This window comes from Myotis brandtii, unplaced genomic scaffold (assembly GCF_000412655.1).
Source record: "Myotis brandtii unplaced genomic scaffold, ASM41265v1 scaffold84, whole genome shotgun sequence".
Classification (NCBI taxonomy): Eukaryota; Metazoa; Chordata; class Mammalia; order Chiroptera; family Vespertilionidae; genus Myotis; species Myotis brandtii.
Window position 1 is genome coordinate 11,111,071 of NW_005371410.1, and position 14,042 is coordinate 11,125,112.

General features: G+C 36.7%; 1 protein-coding gene across 5 annotated transcripts in view; it reads left to right on the forward strand.

Moving 5' to 3' along the window:
- The window catches only part of ASB3 (ankyrin repeat and SOCS box containing 3), a 77,432-nt gene that overhangs the window by 62,551 nt on the left and 839 nt on the right, over positions 1-14,042 (forward strand). For all 5 annotated transcript variants that reach the window (XM_005884627.2, XM_005884629.2, XM_014532010.1 and 2 more), the window contains 2 exons: positions 4,481-4,738; positions 8,828-8,961. In XM_005884627.2, coding sequence (XP_005884689.1) covers positions 4,481-4,738; positions 8,828-8,961 — 392 coding nt within the window. The remainder of the gene's footprint in view (positions 1-4,480; positions 4,739-8,827; positions 8,962-14,042) is intronic.

Genomic DNA, 14,042 nt, shown 5'->3' on the forward strand with positions numbered 1-14,042 from the left:
TGGGGATCGAGCCTGCAACTCGGGCATGTGCCCTTGACTGGAATTGAACCTGGGACCCTCCAGTCTGCAAGTCGATGCTCTATCCACTGAGCCAAACCAGCTAGGGCCCCGGCAACATTTAAAAAAATTTATTGACTTTAAGTGTTGATGAGTTTAAAACTTTTATTTTCTTTTTTGTGTGTTTTTTTGTTTTGTTTTTTTTTTTTTTGGTATTTCTCTGAGATCTAGATATTTAGTATTTGTGGCCTTTCTTTCACTGTTGGCCTGTCGTGTTCTAGTGAACTCTTCTATATGCTTTTACAAATAGTACAGTTGATATCATAAGGTAATAAAAATAATAGATGTAAATAATGGCTCTGGGTTTTACAATTTTTCTTCTTTATTGTTTTATTCACCTGATTTAACTTTTTAGCTCAGGATTAGCATCCTGAAACATTTTTCCTGGGCATCCCTTTGAGAGGATGAGCTTCCATTTGAAGCAGTGACCTTAGCTTTTCTCATGGAAAGAGGTCTCCTCCATCACTGCACAAAAACAGTCTTTGTCCCTCGGGGCTAAAAAGTTAACAGCTACAGTAACATGAAAGCCATTCTTTCAAGGGCACAGTTGAGTAATTCAACTGAAATGAGAAGATATAAGAAAAAGATTCCTTTATCTAGAATGTGTAAAAGAAGAGAGAAGTTGAGAAAGTTCAGGACAATTTGAACAAATATTAACGCCACTTATATATGACTGTAGGAAGAGATCATGGCTTAACAAACCCGATTTTGTCTTTTGAATTGATACTGATCCTTGCTAGCACATTAGTTTTATAGAAATTGTGTGTCATTTTTCTTCATCATAATCACACATAGGACCTAATGTATTTTGTATTCAGCAAATGGCTGAAAACCATTCAGTAAAACTTATATGGTCTTTGATCATTCAGCTAATAAGTTGGTTAGACATTTTGTTGGCTAATTGAACATAAAATGCTCAAGCTGTTTGCCCATTTCTGTTTAAAATAAATTTTGTTAATATGTTGAATTTCCTCTTACTGTGCTTCTTTCTTTTCTGGGCACTGTTTCTGTGCAAATTTTTAAACTTCAAAGAGCAAAATAATGGAAAATGTGCAGACCCCAAGATAAGGTGCAGACATTGCTTTTTTAGGTTTTAAACCTCTCCTTTTTTTCAGTATTTGATGATTTTCACTGTTTATATCAGTGGTTCCCAAACTTATTTGGCCTACCGCCCCCTTTCCAGAAAAAATATTACTCAGCGCCCCCTGGAAATTAATTTTTTTTAAAATTTTAATAGCAATTAAACAGAAAGATATATGTATTAATGTTTCTACCTTTTTCATAAAATATAGTAAAGAAAGGTGTAAATTAGAAACATTGAAGTTTGAAATTATGAAACTATTTATTGAACTCAGAATAGAAAGGTACTACAAAAAAAGTTAAAACAAATGCACCTGTGGCCATCACCGCCCCCCTGGATCGCTGCAGCGCCCACCAGGGGGCGGTAGCGCCCACTTTGGGAATCACTGGTTTATATAATATGCAGTCTCTTAATGTGTCACATTTAGTTCGTGATGTTTATATTAGCAGATATTTGGTCCTGTCCAAAATGTCTACTGAGACGTTTGGTGCAAGCCAAAAGGACCTTGACTTTTTTTTTTTAAGTTTATTGACTTTTTTTTTAAGAGAGAGCGAGAGCAAGAGAGAGAGAGAGAGAGAGAGAGAGAGAGAACATAACATTGATTTGTTGTTACACTTATTTATGCATTCATTGGTTTGTATGTGCCCTGACCAGGGATTGAACCCTCAACTTTGGCATATCGGAACGACGCTCTAACCAACTGAACTACCCGGCCAGAGCAAAAGTTCCTTCAAATTTGGTCCTGTCCAAAATGTCCATGATTAAAAAACATCTGTGGTTTCAGATAGCCCATGATATTTATTTATACTTGTGGGTTTATACATAAAAATACTACCATGTTTTATTGATCCAGTAATTGGTTTTGACTGTATTATCTATACTAATAAAAGGGTAATATGCTAATTAGACCGGATAGACCAGACGTCTTCCAGACATCATTCTGGACGTCCTTCTGGACAAAGCCACGGTGGCGGGGGCGAGGCAGAGGCAGTTAGGGGCGATCAGGCTGGCAGGGGAGAGCGGTTAGGGGTGATCAGGCTGGCAGGGGAGAGCGGTTAGGGGCGATCAGGCAGGCAGGCAGGTGAGCCGTTAGGAGCCAGCAGACCCGGATTTCGAGAGGGATGTCCAACTGCCGGTTATCCCCTAAAGGGTCCCGGATTGGAGAGAGTGCAGGCCGGGCTGAGGGGACCCCCCCCCACCTCCCCTGCACAAATTTTGTGCCCCAGGCCTCTAGTCAATAGTAATGCTTCCTGCCTTGGTAGCCTAGCTGGTAATGACACATGGAATAAGTTAAATAGGTGGGTGTGGATCAAATGTCTCTAGGTATTTTGATACAGGACCAAATATCAAGGACCATACGTCTTTGTGAATGTTTTAGGCAGGACCAAATGCTCTGCAAGGGTTAAATAGGATGCACTGTTTTCTTTTTAATCTGTTTATACAATTTATTATTTAACCAAAGGTTATCTATGCCCTAGGGCTACTGTTGCTCAATAACATGCAATAATGAAGGTCATATAGAGCACTGAAGTTGCTTGTGTTTCTGGAGCTTATATGTATATTTGAGACCTTCAGTCTTCTCAGAAGCTCAGGGCATGCTGACAAATTTTATGATTTTCCAGTTTATTTTATGTTTATTATTCACCATATTATAGGTAGTTTTGTTGGAAATGTGTTAATAAATGTAGCATTAGGCAGTTTTATAAGCCTTTTAGAATGTGGTTTGTCTCTTCTAACACAAGGCAATATGGTAATTGGAAGAAGTGTAGAGCTGGGTTTTCCGAAGTGTGTTTTTGTACAATACTAATTCTATAGATCATTAATGAATATTACATGGGATAAAATAGTTAATTGGGAAACATAGGGTTAAGTAATGTTAAATAGGTTTCTTTCTTGAAGGGCTTTAAAATTTTTTTCTTATGATGGTGCTTTGTGAATTCCTGAGAGGGGAATGAATCTACAAAAATTTGATCTTATGTTTACAATATTATACTACTCCTTTGTTTATAGATTTTGGGGTATTTTTTACTTTTTATTGTGCTTATTTCAGGTTAATAATTGAATTCTTTGCTTTAATTTTAAAGGTATTTCTTCTCAGGTATCTGGAGGTTTTAGCATATAATTTGAAAATATAACTAGCATATTCTTTAAAAAGATGTTTACCCTATATTTCTTTTCTGGACTCACTCTGTATTATAGGATTTCTCAGATATTTTCATTTTGGAGCCTTTTTTATATGGATCATTTTCAGGGACTAATATTTCATGCAACAAATATTTATACAATGCTAATTCTGTGTGCCAGGAAGGTTAAGTGACTTATTCAGAGTCCCAGGGTTAGTGGGTAGCTGAGCAGGCTGGCTTCAGTCTGTGCTCTTACAGCTTTGCTATGATACTTCTTTTGATACATCTTGCCACTTAGCTCTCTCAAAAAAGGATTGCACTTATTTTTAATCAGTTTAACCAGAACTTACTGATATTGAATGATAAAATATTAAGAAAACAGCAACAGCTTAATAGATACAAAATGATGTACTTTTATTCTGTAAAAGTACATGATAAAGTAGATTAATTTAGAAATAAAGCTATAAGTTAAATGTTTGTTAATTAAAAACAGCTTTTCTAGATGATTATTTTTTACCATTAGAAATTTGAAAGTAAAGGGGACATTGACTAAGGTTATTGCTAAAGGAAATGGTATTTTGGTGATTCCTAGGATGAGTCTTTAGAGACAGATCACATTGTTCAATAACTTGATTTGGCAGATATTTTGTAGTAGAGATACTTAATTGTATAAAAACATCACAGTTTTGCCCTTGCCGGTTTGGCTCAGCGGATAGAGCGTTAGCCTGCAGACTGAAGGGTCCCGGGTTCAATTCCTGCAAAGGGCACATGCCCGGGTTGCGGGCTTGATCCCCAATGGGGGGAGTGCAGGGGGCAGCCAATCAATGATTCCCTCTTCCATCATGTTTTTATCTTTCTCTCTCCCTCTCCCTTCCTCTCTGAAACCAATAAAAATATATTTTTTTAAAAAAATCACAGTTTTGAGAAGTTTTCTATTTGTCAATGATAATCTTTAAAATTATTTAAGATGAATATTTAGAACTCTAAGGGCACTATTTGCTTATAGTTAAAAATTAAAAACCATGCAGGGGGGTGGAAATTAAAAAGTAAAACCCTCCCTTGTCCCTAGTCCCCTACTCTCAAATGTACTAGATATATAAAAACCATCCACTATCCCATCTGCTGTTCTTATTTTCCAGCTGTAACTACTAGTAATTATTTGTAACATTTATTTTTTATGTAAAAGTCTAACTTCTTTTTCTCTTTTTTTGTGGTGGAGCTGTGAATTTTTTGGAATTGTGAATATTCTTTTGAAATATGGAGTCCAGCTAAATGAACTTCATTTGGCATACTGCCTGAAGTATGAGAAATTTTCAGTATTTCGTTACTTTTTGAAGAAAGGTTGCCCATTGGCACCATGGAACCATATGTCTGAATTTATAAATCATGCAGTTAAAGCACAGACGAAATATAAGGAATGGTTGCCATCTCTCCTGCTTGCTGGATTTGACCCACTGAATCTTCTATGCAGTTCTTGGTAAGAAATCCTACAATAGTGGACCTTACCTTTTTGAGTGAATATACTATATTTAAGTTCCCTCAATTTCTTGAGATTTGGTGTTGGGATGAGGGTGTGTGTGTATGTGACTCTGATGGCTGGATTGGGGGGCTGCTAATAGCGAGATTGAATGTAGGGATAGATTCCTAGAAAAAGGTAGGACATGACTGGAAGGGAGTAGAAAGGGATTATGCCTATGGACTATAGAAGCAGAAGCAAAGTTTAGATACACATTCTCATCTCCACTTAACTTTTTGTTTAGTTTACAGCAGGTTGAGTCCCTGATAGTATTCACTCCTTTCTCCAACAGCTGATTAATACATAGTTATCTGTCAAATGCTCATTTGTGCACTTCCCTCTATATCTTTTCAATACAGTTTCACTGAAACATTGTATTTTTAAGACAAATTGAATGAAAAAAAGATTATTGGCAGTTTATTTAGAAATCTTTGATTTTAAAAAGTTATTTGTATATGTATACTGTACTTGTCCTATTAACAGATACACACTCACTCACACACATGCAACTGAGATATAAATATTCGCTAATGAATGCTGTGTCTAGCTGTTAACAAAGCTATTTAAGTACCCATAACATTTTACTTAGTGAATTTTATTGTTGTGTTTGGGTGCCTGACAGCTAGCTGCAGTTGCCCCTCACCATTCTAGGATTTACTCCCTGACTCTAGCTGGAAATCCAGCCCCAAAAGGCGGGTGGCTGTGGACAGACAGCCTTGACAGTGTGTCCCCTTTACTCTCTTCCCTCACTTGGTGCTTGTCCCCCAGGCACCACTTTCTTCTCAGCCACACTCTTTGTGTTCTCCTACTGAAGCTACTAACTCAACTCCATATTACTTGCCTGTTACTTTCAGTTCTCTGGTTTCTAGTATATGTATTTCTAGTTTCTAGTTTATTTCTTTAACCAACACTTAGAATACTACCTAACGCATGGTAGGCATTATTTTAAGTTCTTTATAGTAACTTATCCTACATAATAAAAGCCTAATATGCTAAGTGTCCAGTTGTCCGTTCAACCAATCAAAGTGTAATATGTTAATGATATGCTAAGGCTGCTCAACCGCTTGCTATGACGTGCACTGACCACCAGGGGGCAAAAAGTCCCCCAGTCGACCAGTTGCTATGATGTGCACTGACCACCAGGGGGCAGACGCTCCGACCAGTAGATTAACTTGCTGCTGGGGTCTGACCAATCAGGACTGAGTATGATGGGCTGGACACTCCCTGGAGCCCTCCCGTGGCCCCTCCCTGGCTGACCAACCTCCTGCATCCCTCCCCAGCCCCAATCGTGCACCGGTGGGGTCCCTCGGCCTGGCCTGCGCCCTCTAGCAATCCATGACCCTTCAGGGGATGTTGGAGAGCTGGTTTCAGCCCGATCCCACAGGCCAGGCCGAGGGACCCCACTGGTGCAAGAATTCATGCACCAGGCCTCTAGTTTACTATAAAATACACTGGATACTATTATTTTTATTTTACAATTGAGGTATAGTAATTAACATACTTGCCAAGCTCACACAGCTAGTTAGTAGAGCTTAATTTTGAACCCAGGTTGTCCTTTTTGTGGCTTAAGTCTGTCTTTCTAACCACTGTGCTATGCTGCCTTAGTCCTGTGTATCCATGGGGATATGTTGGTTATATCACGTGATTTCAGGTATTTTAATCGTTTGCCTATCCTGGGGGGAGAGGCCTCCCTCTCCCCAATGTGAATAGCCCATTTGATAATTTTTGTGGTAATAAGCCATTAAATATAGTATAAGCTGTATTTATTGGATGGGTTAGGATATAAAGGAATTAAGAACCCATAAACTACAAACTTTTTTGAAATAAATTGTAAAACTTGCAGCTATTTGGACTGAGAATGCCAATTGCATATGGTTTACTCAGAAGGGGTAACTTTATATTCATTAGAAAATTTCACTTCAAAAAAAATGCTTAACATGGTCAAATTTTTGTTCTCTGATCTTCTATTGAATGGATAAAGCCAGTGTTTACACTGAATATGATAAATGTTTTGCTTCCTTTGATCAAATTTACATTCATAGATAGAGCTGTTATAAGAAAAATTCTCCCATAAAATTCCAATATGCTGTTAAAGTGGATTTTGGTTATATCTTATTTATATCACATGAAAGTCAGTTGCTTAATCTTTGTCATGTAAATTATAAATGTCTTTCCTAGGTATTTTTTGTCTTAAACGTTCTTTAAAAATGTATCTGGCTGAATAATTGCCTATCACAATATAATCTACAGAGTTGAAATATTTTTTTCAACTTTAAATGCAACACTAGGTGCCTCCAACTGAATGTAATAAGTAATAGAAAGTAAATGTCATCCGTGCATTTAGTTGATTAACTGTCATTCATTTATGATTGTACAACTGCTCCGTACAACATAATGGTCAGAGTAGTACAGTAACAATACATTTTTAGTGGCATTATCAGCATTGGTAAAATTAGTTATTTTATCTAAAGCTGTGTAAACAGGTTTATTTCTTGTGTGTGTTTAGATAACTGAATAAAAATGACTTAGTATTTGGTCCCAGTGTGACTTAAAGCACATTAATGCAGACAAATGAAACCATTACAAAAGAAATAAGGAACCAAAACCAAGTAACCTTGGTGTGGAGTTCCTAGAAAGTCAAGGAGATTTTTTTGCCCTTGAATGTACTTTATCATTTTATTTGTTCTAGTAGTTCCTCAAAGTTGTGATTTCATTGAAAGGTTCTTTAGAAGTAAAATGTTTTCCCAAGGCATTTGTGCAACATTGAGTTCTTTGTTATATACAAGTTTGCGTATTAGAGAATTAAGAATCTGGGAAATAATTTTCATACTCTGATCAGTCATTTCAAGGATACTTTGACCCTGAATTATAAAAAGTAAATTGTCTTTGAGATGACAAGTTTAGAGCATTTTATTTAGTTTCTTTTTTTTCTTTTTATTTCCCCCCCTTCTTTAGTCCTTGCTCAATAATGAGTCCAAAAAATAAACAAACCAAAAAACGACCTTGAAAAGAATTTCTCTTTTTAAAGTAATTACTAGAGGACTTAATCATTTTCTTTTTCTTCAGACAGTGTGATGGTAGGGGAGTACCTAATTGAGTAATTGTTAGAATGTATAGTTCTCATTACACTTTGACTATATTTCATGTTATCAGGCCTAATGAAAATTTCAAACCAGTTTCTAGTAATATCAAACATTTATATAACATTTTATAGTTGTAAAAGTATGTTTATTGTATTTTTTCATATTATTTTCACAATTAGTCCCCTGAAATAGGTTGAGTATTATTCTCATTTTAGAGGACTGGGATCAAGGGCTTGAAGAATTTTAGCAACATGTTTGTAAATAGTGGAGGTAATATTAGAACTCAGAAACTGTCCTAGACCAGTGCTCTTTCCATTAGATTCAAATGCTTATAAAATTTGGGGAAGTCTCTTTTGGGTAGGTTGGTAGGAAATCTGAAATTATTTTTTAGAAATAGAGAGAGAACTGTTCTGAAGACTTGTTTTTGGTTCTTAGAGACAAAACTGATTCTGCTACATTTCTTAGAGCTGAATCTATAATGCACAAGGTTCTTAGAGGAGAACAGTTGCACATCCCTGGGAGTTGGGCAGAAGCAAGCTGTCTCTCCCGTATACTTAGTTTAGGGATAATTTGGGTATTTGGGCTTTATCCTTTCAGGACTTTTAAAGCAAGATGGTCCAGTTGGGAGGAGATAATGCCAAATCTGCTGAGGACACTGGTTGCTGTCTCTGTCTTTTCTTGACACTGCTGCTGGGGAGTTGGAAGGAAAGTTCCTGCCCTCTCTGAGAGTAGAGTTTCCTCTTGTCATCTGTTAACTCACACAGAGTCAATTCAGTTTGCTTTAAGAACCTGTAGATGATTATTCATATCCACTGAACTTGCCTCCAGTTACGTGAATATTTTCTATGCTGCAGTTTTATGCCTTCCTTAGTAAGGTGTTGTAAGAATAGGTATGTGGTGTTTATTTTCAGGATGAATCCTTGATGTATTTGGTGTCTAATGGTGCATTAACATCTTGCTAATACAGGACTGACTCAGTCAGCGATGACACCCTTATCTTTACTTTGGAGTTTACTAATTGGAGGAGACTTCCTCCAGCTGTTGAAAAGAAGCTCTCTGCTCGTGTCTCAAACTCCTCGTGGGCTCTACAGCAACATATTGGTAAGAAAGTACAATTTTTAGAGACACATGACTATGTTTTCTTCTCTTCTCTAGTTATATTGTAATTTTAAGTAATGAGAGTTGTCAGAGAATATATTAAGTAGGGCATCATTTGCATTTTATTTATGTGGAGAAAGGATGGGACTGGGAGGGGGATGATAATAATTTCCTTCAACAAAAATCATATCTGATTTTATAAGGTTAGCCTAAGGGGCATATAAAGAAAAAGAGGTATTTACTGATATGTTTATTTAATGATATCCTTTTAACTTTAGTAAGGATTATGTTAACAAAATGAGTCCTAAAAATCTTGTTAGTGAATGTTTAGTTTGTTAGAAAAATGCTAAACTTAATTTTCTTTTCCAGGATGTGTTTGTATTTGTGTTCTCTCTTAAGTATTTTATCATTTCTAAAAGGAAGTATTACCATCCCTTATTTCTACCTGTTTTTACTGAATGCATGCTGATGTGTTGGTATAAGTATGGAGGTGAGCTGGGTGAAAATTCTGTGAATTGATTGATATTTTATTTTATTTATTTATTTTTTAAAATATTTTATTGATTTTTTACAGAGAGGAAGGGAGAGGGATAGAGAGTTAGAAACATTGATGAGAGAGAAACATCGATCAGCTGCCTCCTGCACACTCCCTACTGGGGATGTGCCCGCAACCAAGGTACATGCCCTTGACCGGAATCGAACCTGGGGCCCTTGAGTCCGCAGGCCGATGCTCTATCCACTGAGCCAAACCGGTTAGGGCTGATTGATATTTTATATGACTGTTTTAAAACAAATTCTCAATTTACTCTCAAATCGATATTTTATGACTGTTTTAAAATAACTTCTCAACTTACTCTAGCTTATTAAAAAGTTTTTAAGTCCTGGCTAGTGTGGCTCAGTTGGGCACCATTCTGTGCACTGAGAGGTTACTGGTTCGATTCCCGATGAGGCCACATGCCCAGGTTATGGGCTCGATCCCCAGTAGGAGTCATGCAGAAGGCAGCTGATCCATGTTACACACTCACGTTGATGGTTCTCTCTTCTCCTTTCCTCTCTCTCTAAAAATCAATATAATATTCTTTTAAAAAAAGTTTACAAGCTAATTAAAACAATTACAGAGCATGTAGTAGGAGATTTTTCACAAGGAAACCAGTTTAAACATAATATATGCAAAATATTCCTATTTTGTTATTTAGATTTATTTTACTTTAACTTCATTTTGTTAACCAGATTATGTATCTTAAGTTAAGAAAATTATTTCTTCACTGCTATTTTTACATGAAATGTAACGACATAAAACATGTTGAATAGGTTTTTAACAAGTGAACTTATGCATATGTAGAAATGCCTTATTTCTCAGATAATTACATTTAAGTAAATTTTCTCAATCAAAAACAGACATTCAGGAAAATATGCTCTTGAACTGAGATATATTCAAACTGTTGGAGAGGTTTCTGTGGAAGAAAAAAGTAATCTGGATTCTCTGAGCCTTCTAGTACAGAGTTTTTAAAATGGTAATGTTGGAAAACTCACTGACATGCAATTCTTAATGTTGAGAATTGCATGTGCTTTTACTAATTATGTATCTTCAGCAGTAGAGAACAGTTATCCATCCAGAACAGATAGACTATGGGCAATGGACTTGGGAACAAAAAATCAAAAGAGGAAGCATATGCCAAATGGGAAAATTATTGCAGCTTATCAGTAAAGATATGCGAGAGTTTACTTGGAAGACTTTAACATTACAGCAAGTTTGTCCAGATGAAGGTAAAAATTGTGTATGAGTACATTACTCTGCAATAGACTGGCTCCACCAAGGGCTTCTTATTTAGGCACTAGGTAGAGCTTGTGTAAGGTAATCATCATCATCTTAGATCATTTGAATGTTGGCAGGAGGGCAGGCCAGAGATGCATGGTTGTGGGAGGTATAGATAGTGGGTATGTGTGATGTATGTGCAGTTCTGTGCTATTGTAAAGTTGGCATTAATAAGCATGATGCATTAAGAATTGGGTTTATTTTGATCATTGTTTTGATTTTAATAAAACTTCCTATAACAAGTATCCTATTTTGGATTGTTCTTCTGTCAGTACATACAACCAAATGAACAAAATTGGAGAATTCCATATAAGAATGAAAAGTTAAAGGTTGCCTGTCTGCTAGTAGATATATAGATAAATTTGATTTAACATAATTGAAAATGATTTGGTCAGAAAAGTAACTTAAAAGTACAGCATGATTTCAGACATAATTTTCTAACTATGATTAGTACCACACTCCAAGAAGAAAGAGATTTATTTAATAAATTGAAATCTGGTTTTAACAGGTTTTCATGAAAGTGTGTTTTACCTACAGCGTCTGGGCTTTTTCATACTCTAAATGCAGGGCATGGCTCCATCTTCTCAGCCTCGTGGCAACACATCTGGGAATGCTCTACATCACTGAAACTTTCACAGGAATTTTGTGTGATTTGAAATACCACATAGATGATTATAAAATTCCCTTATTCACTGGCATAATAAACTAAGATGGCAGTGATGGGCATATTATTATCTGTGTTAATAATCTACAGATGAAAGACTGCTTCAGTTCAAATGAATGTGGTTTAGACCTCTAATTGTTCATCAGGCCAGTGATCTATTGTGCTCATGAAGGGGTGGGGAGATCAAAATGGTGCAATTAAAGTTAGGGCCAAAATCTGAAATAACTATGCTATTTCCTTTAAAAAATAATAATAATAATAATAATTATTAAGTGGAAAGATCTCCTAAAAGTTTCAGTGGCTTAGAAGATGTTAGAGAATTATTTTAGGTTTAATCACAGTTTAAAGAACCTTAGACTTGAAGTCAAATCACTTGATTCTGGTATCAGATATGTTGTTGATTGACAGTGTCAACATGGGCGGGTCACTTAAGCTTTCCATAAAATGTGTACTGGTCCAATTTGGCTTGATTGCAAATGATTAAGCTTCCACACATATATTAGCATAAACAAACAAATGGTTTATTTAGCTTTAAAGGGAGGGTTACCGTGATGCAGTCAGGTGACCTGGAAAGGCTTATCAGCACTGCAGAAAGCTGTGAGGCAGCAGAGGAGCTCCCCTCAGTCAGCCCAAGGAGTTTGTAAGCGAGCATAGTCTGTCAAAATAGAGAAGCTGGAGAAGCACTAAGGATCCCTTATCCCTGAGTGAGCAGCTCTCTGGGCCACACAGCCACCCTTTATCTTTATTCTGGGTGTGTAAAAGGGGTCTACATTAATAGGAACATGCCGAATGAAGAGATGTCAATTTAACAGCCAACCTCACTTTTACCCATGTACTTGTCAGTTCCTCTGTCAGCCTCATCCATCTGTGCCCATGGCATGCTCAGTGTTTGCAGCCAACATACTTCTTTCCCCACCAGGGACATTTATGACATTTGTGATTTAGGACTAATTATTGTTCTTGATCTCATTGGGTAAAGAGACTTACTTTTTTGTCAGGGGTGGGGAACGTCTGGCCTGCGGGCCATGTAAGGCCTGTGAAATCATTTGTTCTGGCCCTGCCAAAGCATTAGGGTGAGTTAATTAAATGTTTGACCAAATATAGCAGGCTAATTTTCAAGTGGATAATTTTGTATGTCCCTTGAATGATGTTATAAATATCCAAGTGGCCTTAGGCAGAAAAAAGGTCCCCCACCCTAGTAATAGGTAATAATTGAACATAGTTAACCTACTTGTTGAAGTTGAACCTGCTTACTCCTTTGGAAAACTAGGAGGGGGGTAGTTGCAGTTTGGGTATGCTCCCCATATGTACTCTTGCTAATCCCTCCAGTGCTCCCTTCACCAGTGTTTTCCCATCTTAGGAGTGAGAGTGATGATTCTTCGTTTAAGTTTACAGAACGGGGTAAAGTTTAAATGAGATAAAGACATGAAAACACTGGAAATAAATGTATTATATATTATAGATTACCAGTATGTGGTCTGATTTATAATGGGGAGTCTATGACTCATGGTTTAAGAAAATACTCATCTTTTTTTTAGCTTAGGTTTATGTACAAAATCAGATAATCGTTTTGCATGTCTTATTTGGCATTTTGAAACACTGTGGTTCAAGGCGTTTCCCAGACTTTAGTAAATTAAACTAAACTCAAACCAATAAGCTTAAAGTAAATTGTAAGATGATGGATTAACTTTAGTGGTTTAGAAGATACTGAAGATGTTAGAGAATTAGAATGTCCCAGGCCCTATGAGGATTTACAGTTTAAGGAACGACTTGGAGTCAGACCAGCTGATCTGGTATCAGCTGGACTCTTGATACTATTTGTCCTTGTTGCTGTGATCCTGGTCTGCTAATCATTGCTACAGTGCATGGGGATTTATACAAGATTTCTTGGATTAATAAAAGGCGCTACATTTTTTTCACATAAAACCACTAGCTATTTTTAGTACTCTCCATGTCTGTGGACATTTACTGTAGTGCACACTTTTCATCATGGAAAATGAAACTATTGTATGATTCTTAATTAAGTGCATGTGGACTATCCTTTAATTGGTAATTAGCCTTTGGCGCAGTGGTTTTAGTATGTGTGCATTCACACTCGTGCTCTGGGGTCAGACGCACTTGAATTTGAATCCTAGGTCTACCACATGCTAGATGTATGACCTTTGGAAAGTTACTTAAACCTCTGTCTTCTTATTTCTGTAGCATAGGGTAATGAAGATTAAAAGAGAATGTGTGTGAAGTGTATAGGCATATGGCATGGTAGGCACTTTTCTCTCTGTGTCAATTTTGAAATTTCATTCTATGTCACGGACAAGAAGAGGAAAACTTTTGTAAGCTACACATTTATTCACTTAATGTGCTAAGTCTGGATAGAGACCATTTGCAAAGAAACAGAGTAAAAAAGGGATGTAATGTTTGTTGCTGTGAGCTATCATTTTTAAGGTTAGTTCATCCATTTTTTAAGTACCAACTGGTATTGCCAGATCTTTAGAATTTGAACATTTAATTTTATGTGGCCCTGGGTATTGGCTTTGCATGTGTGGCCAGCAACTGGAGAGAGAGGAACCAGGTGAAGACTGTAAAACAGAGTTTGTTGTGGTCATC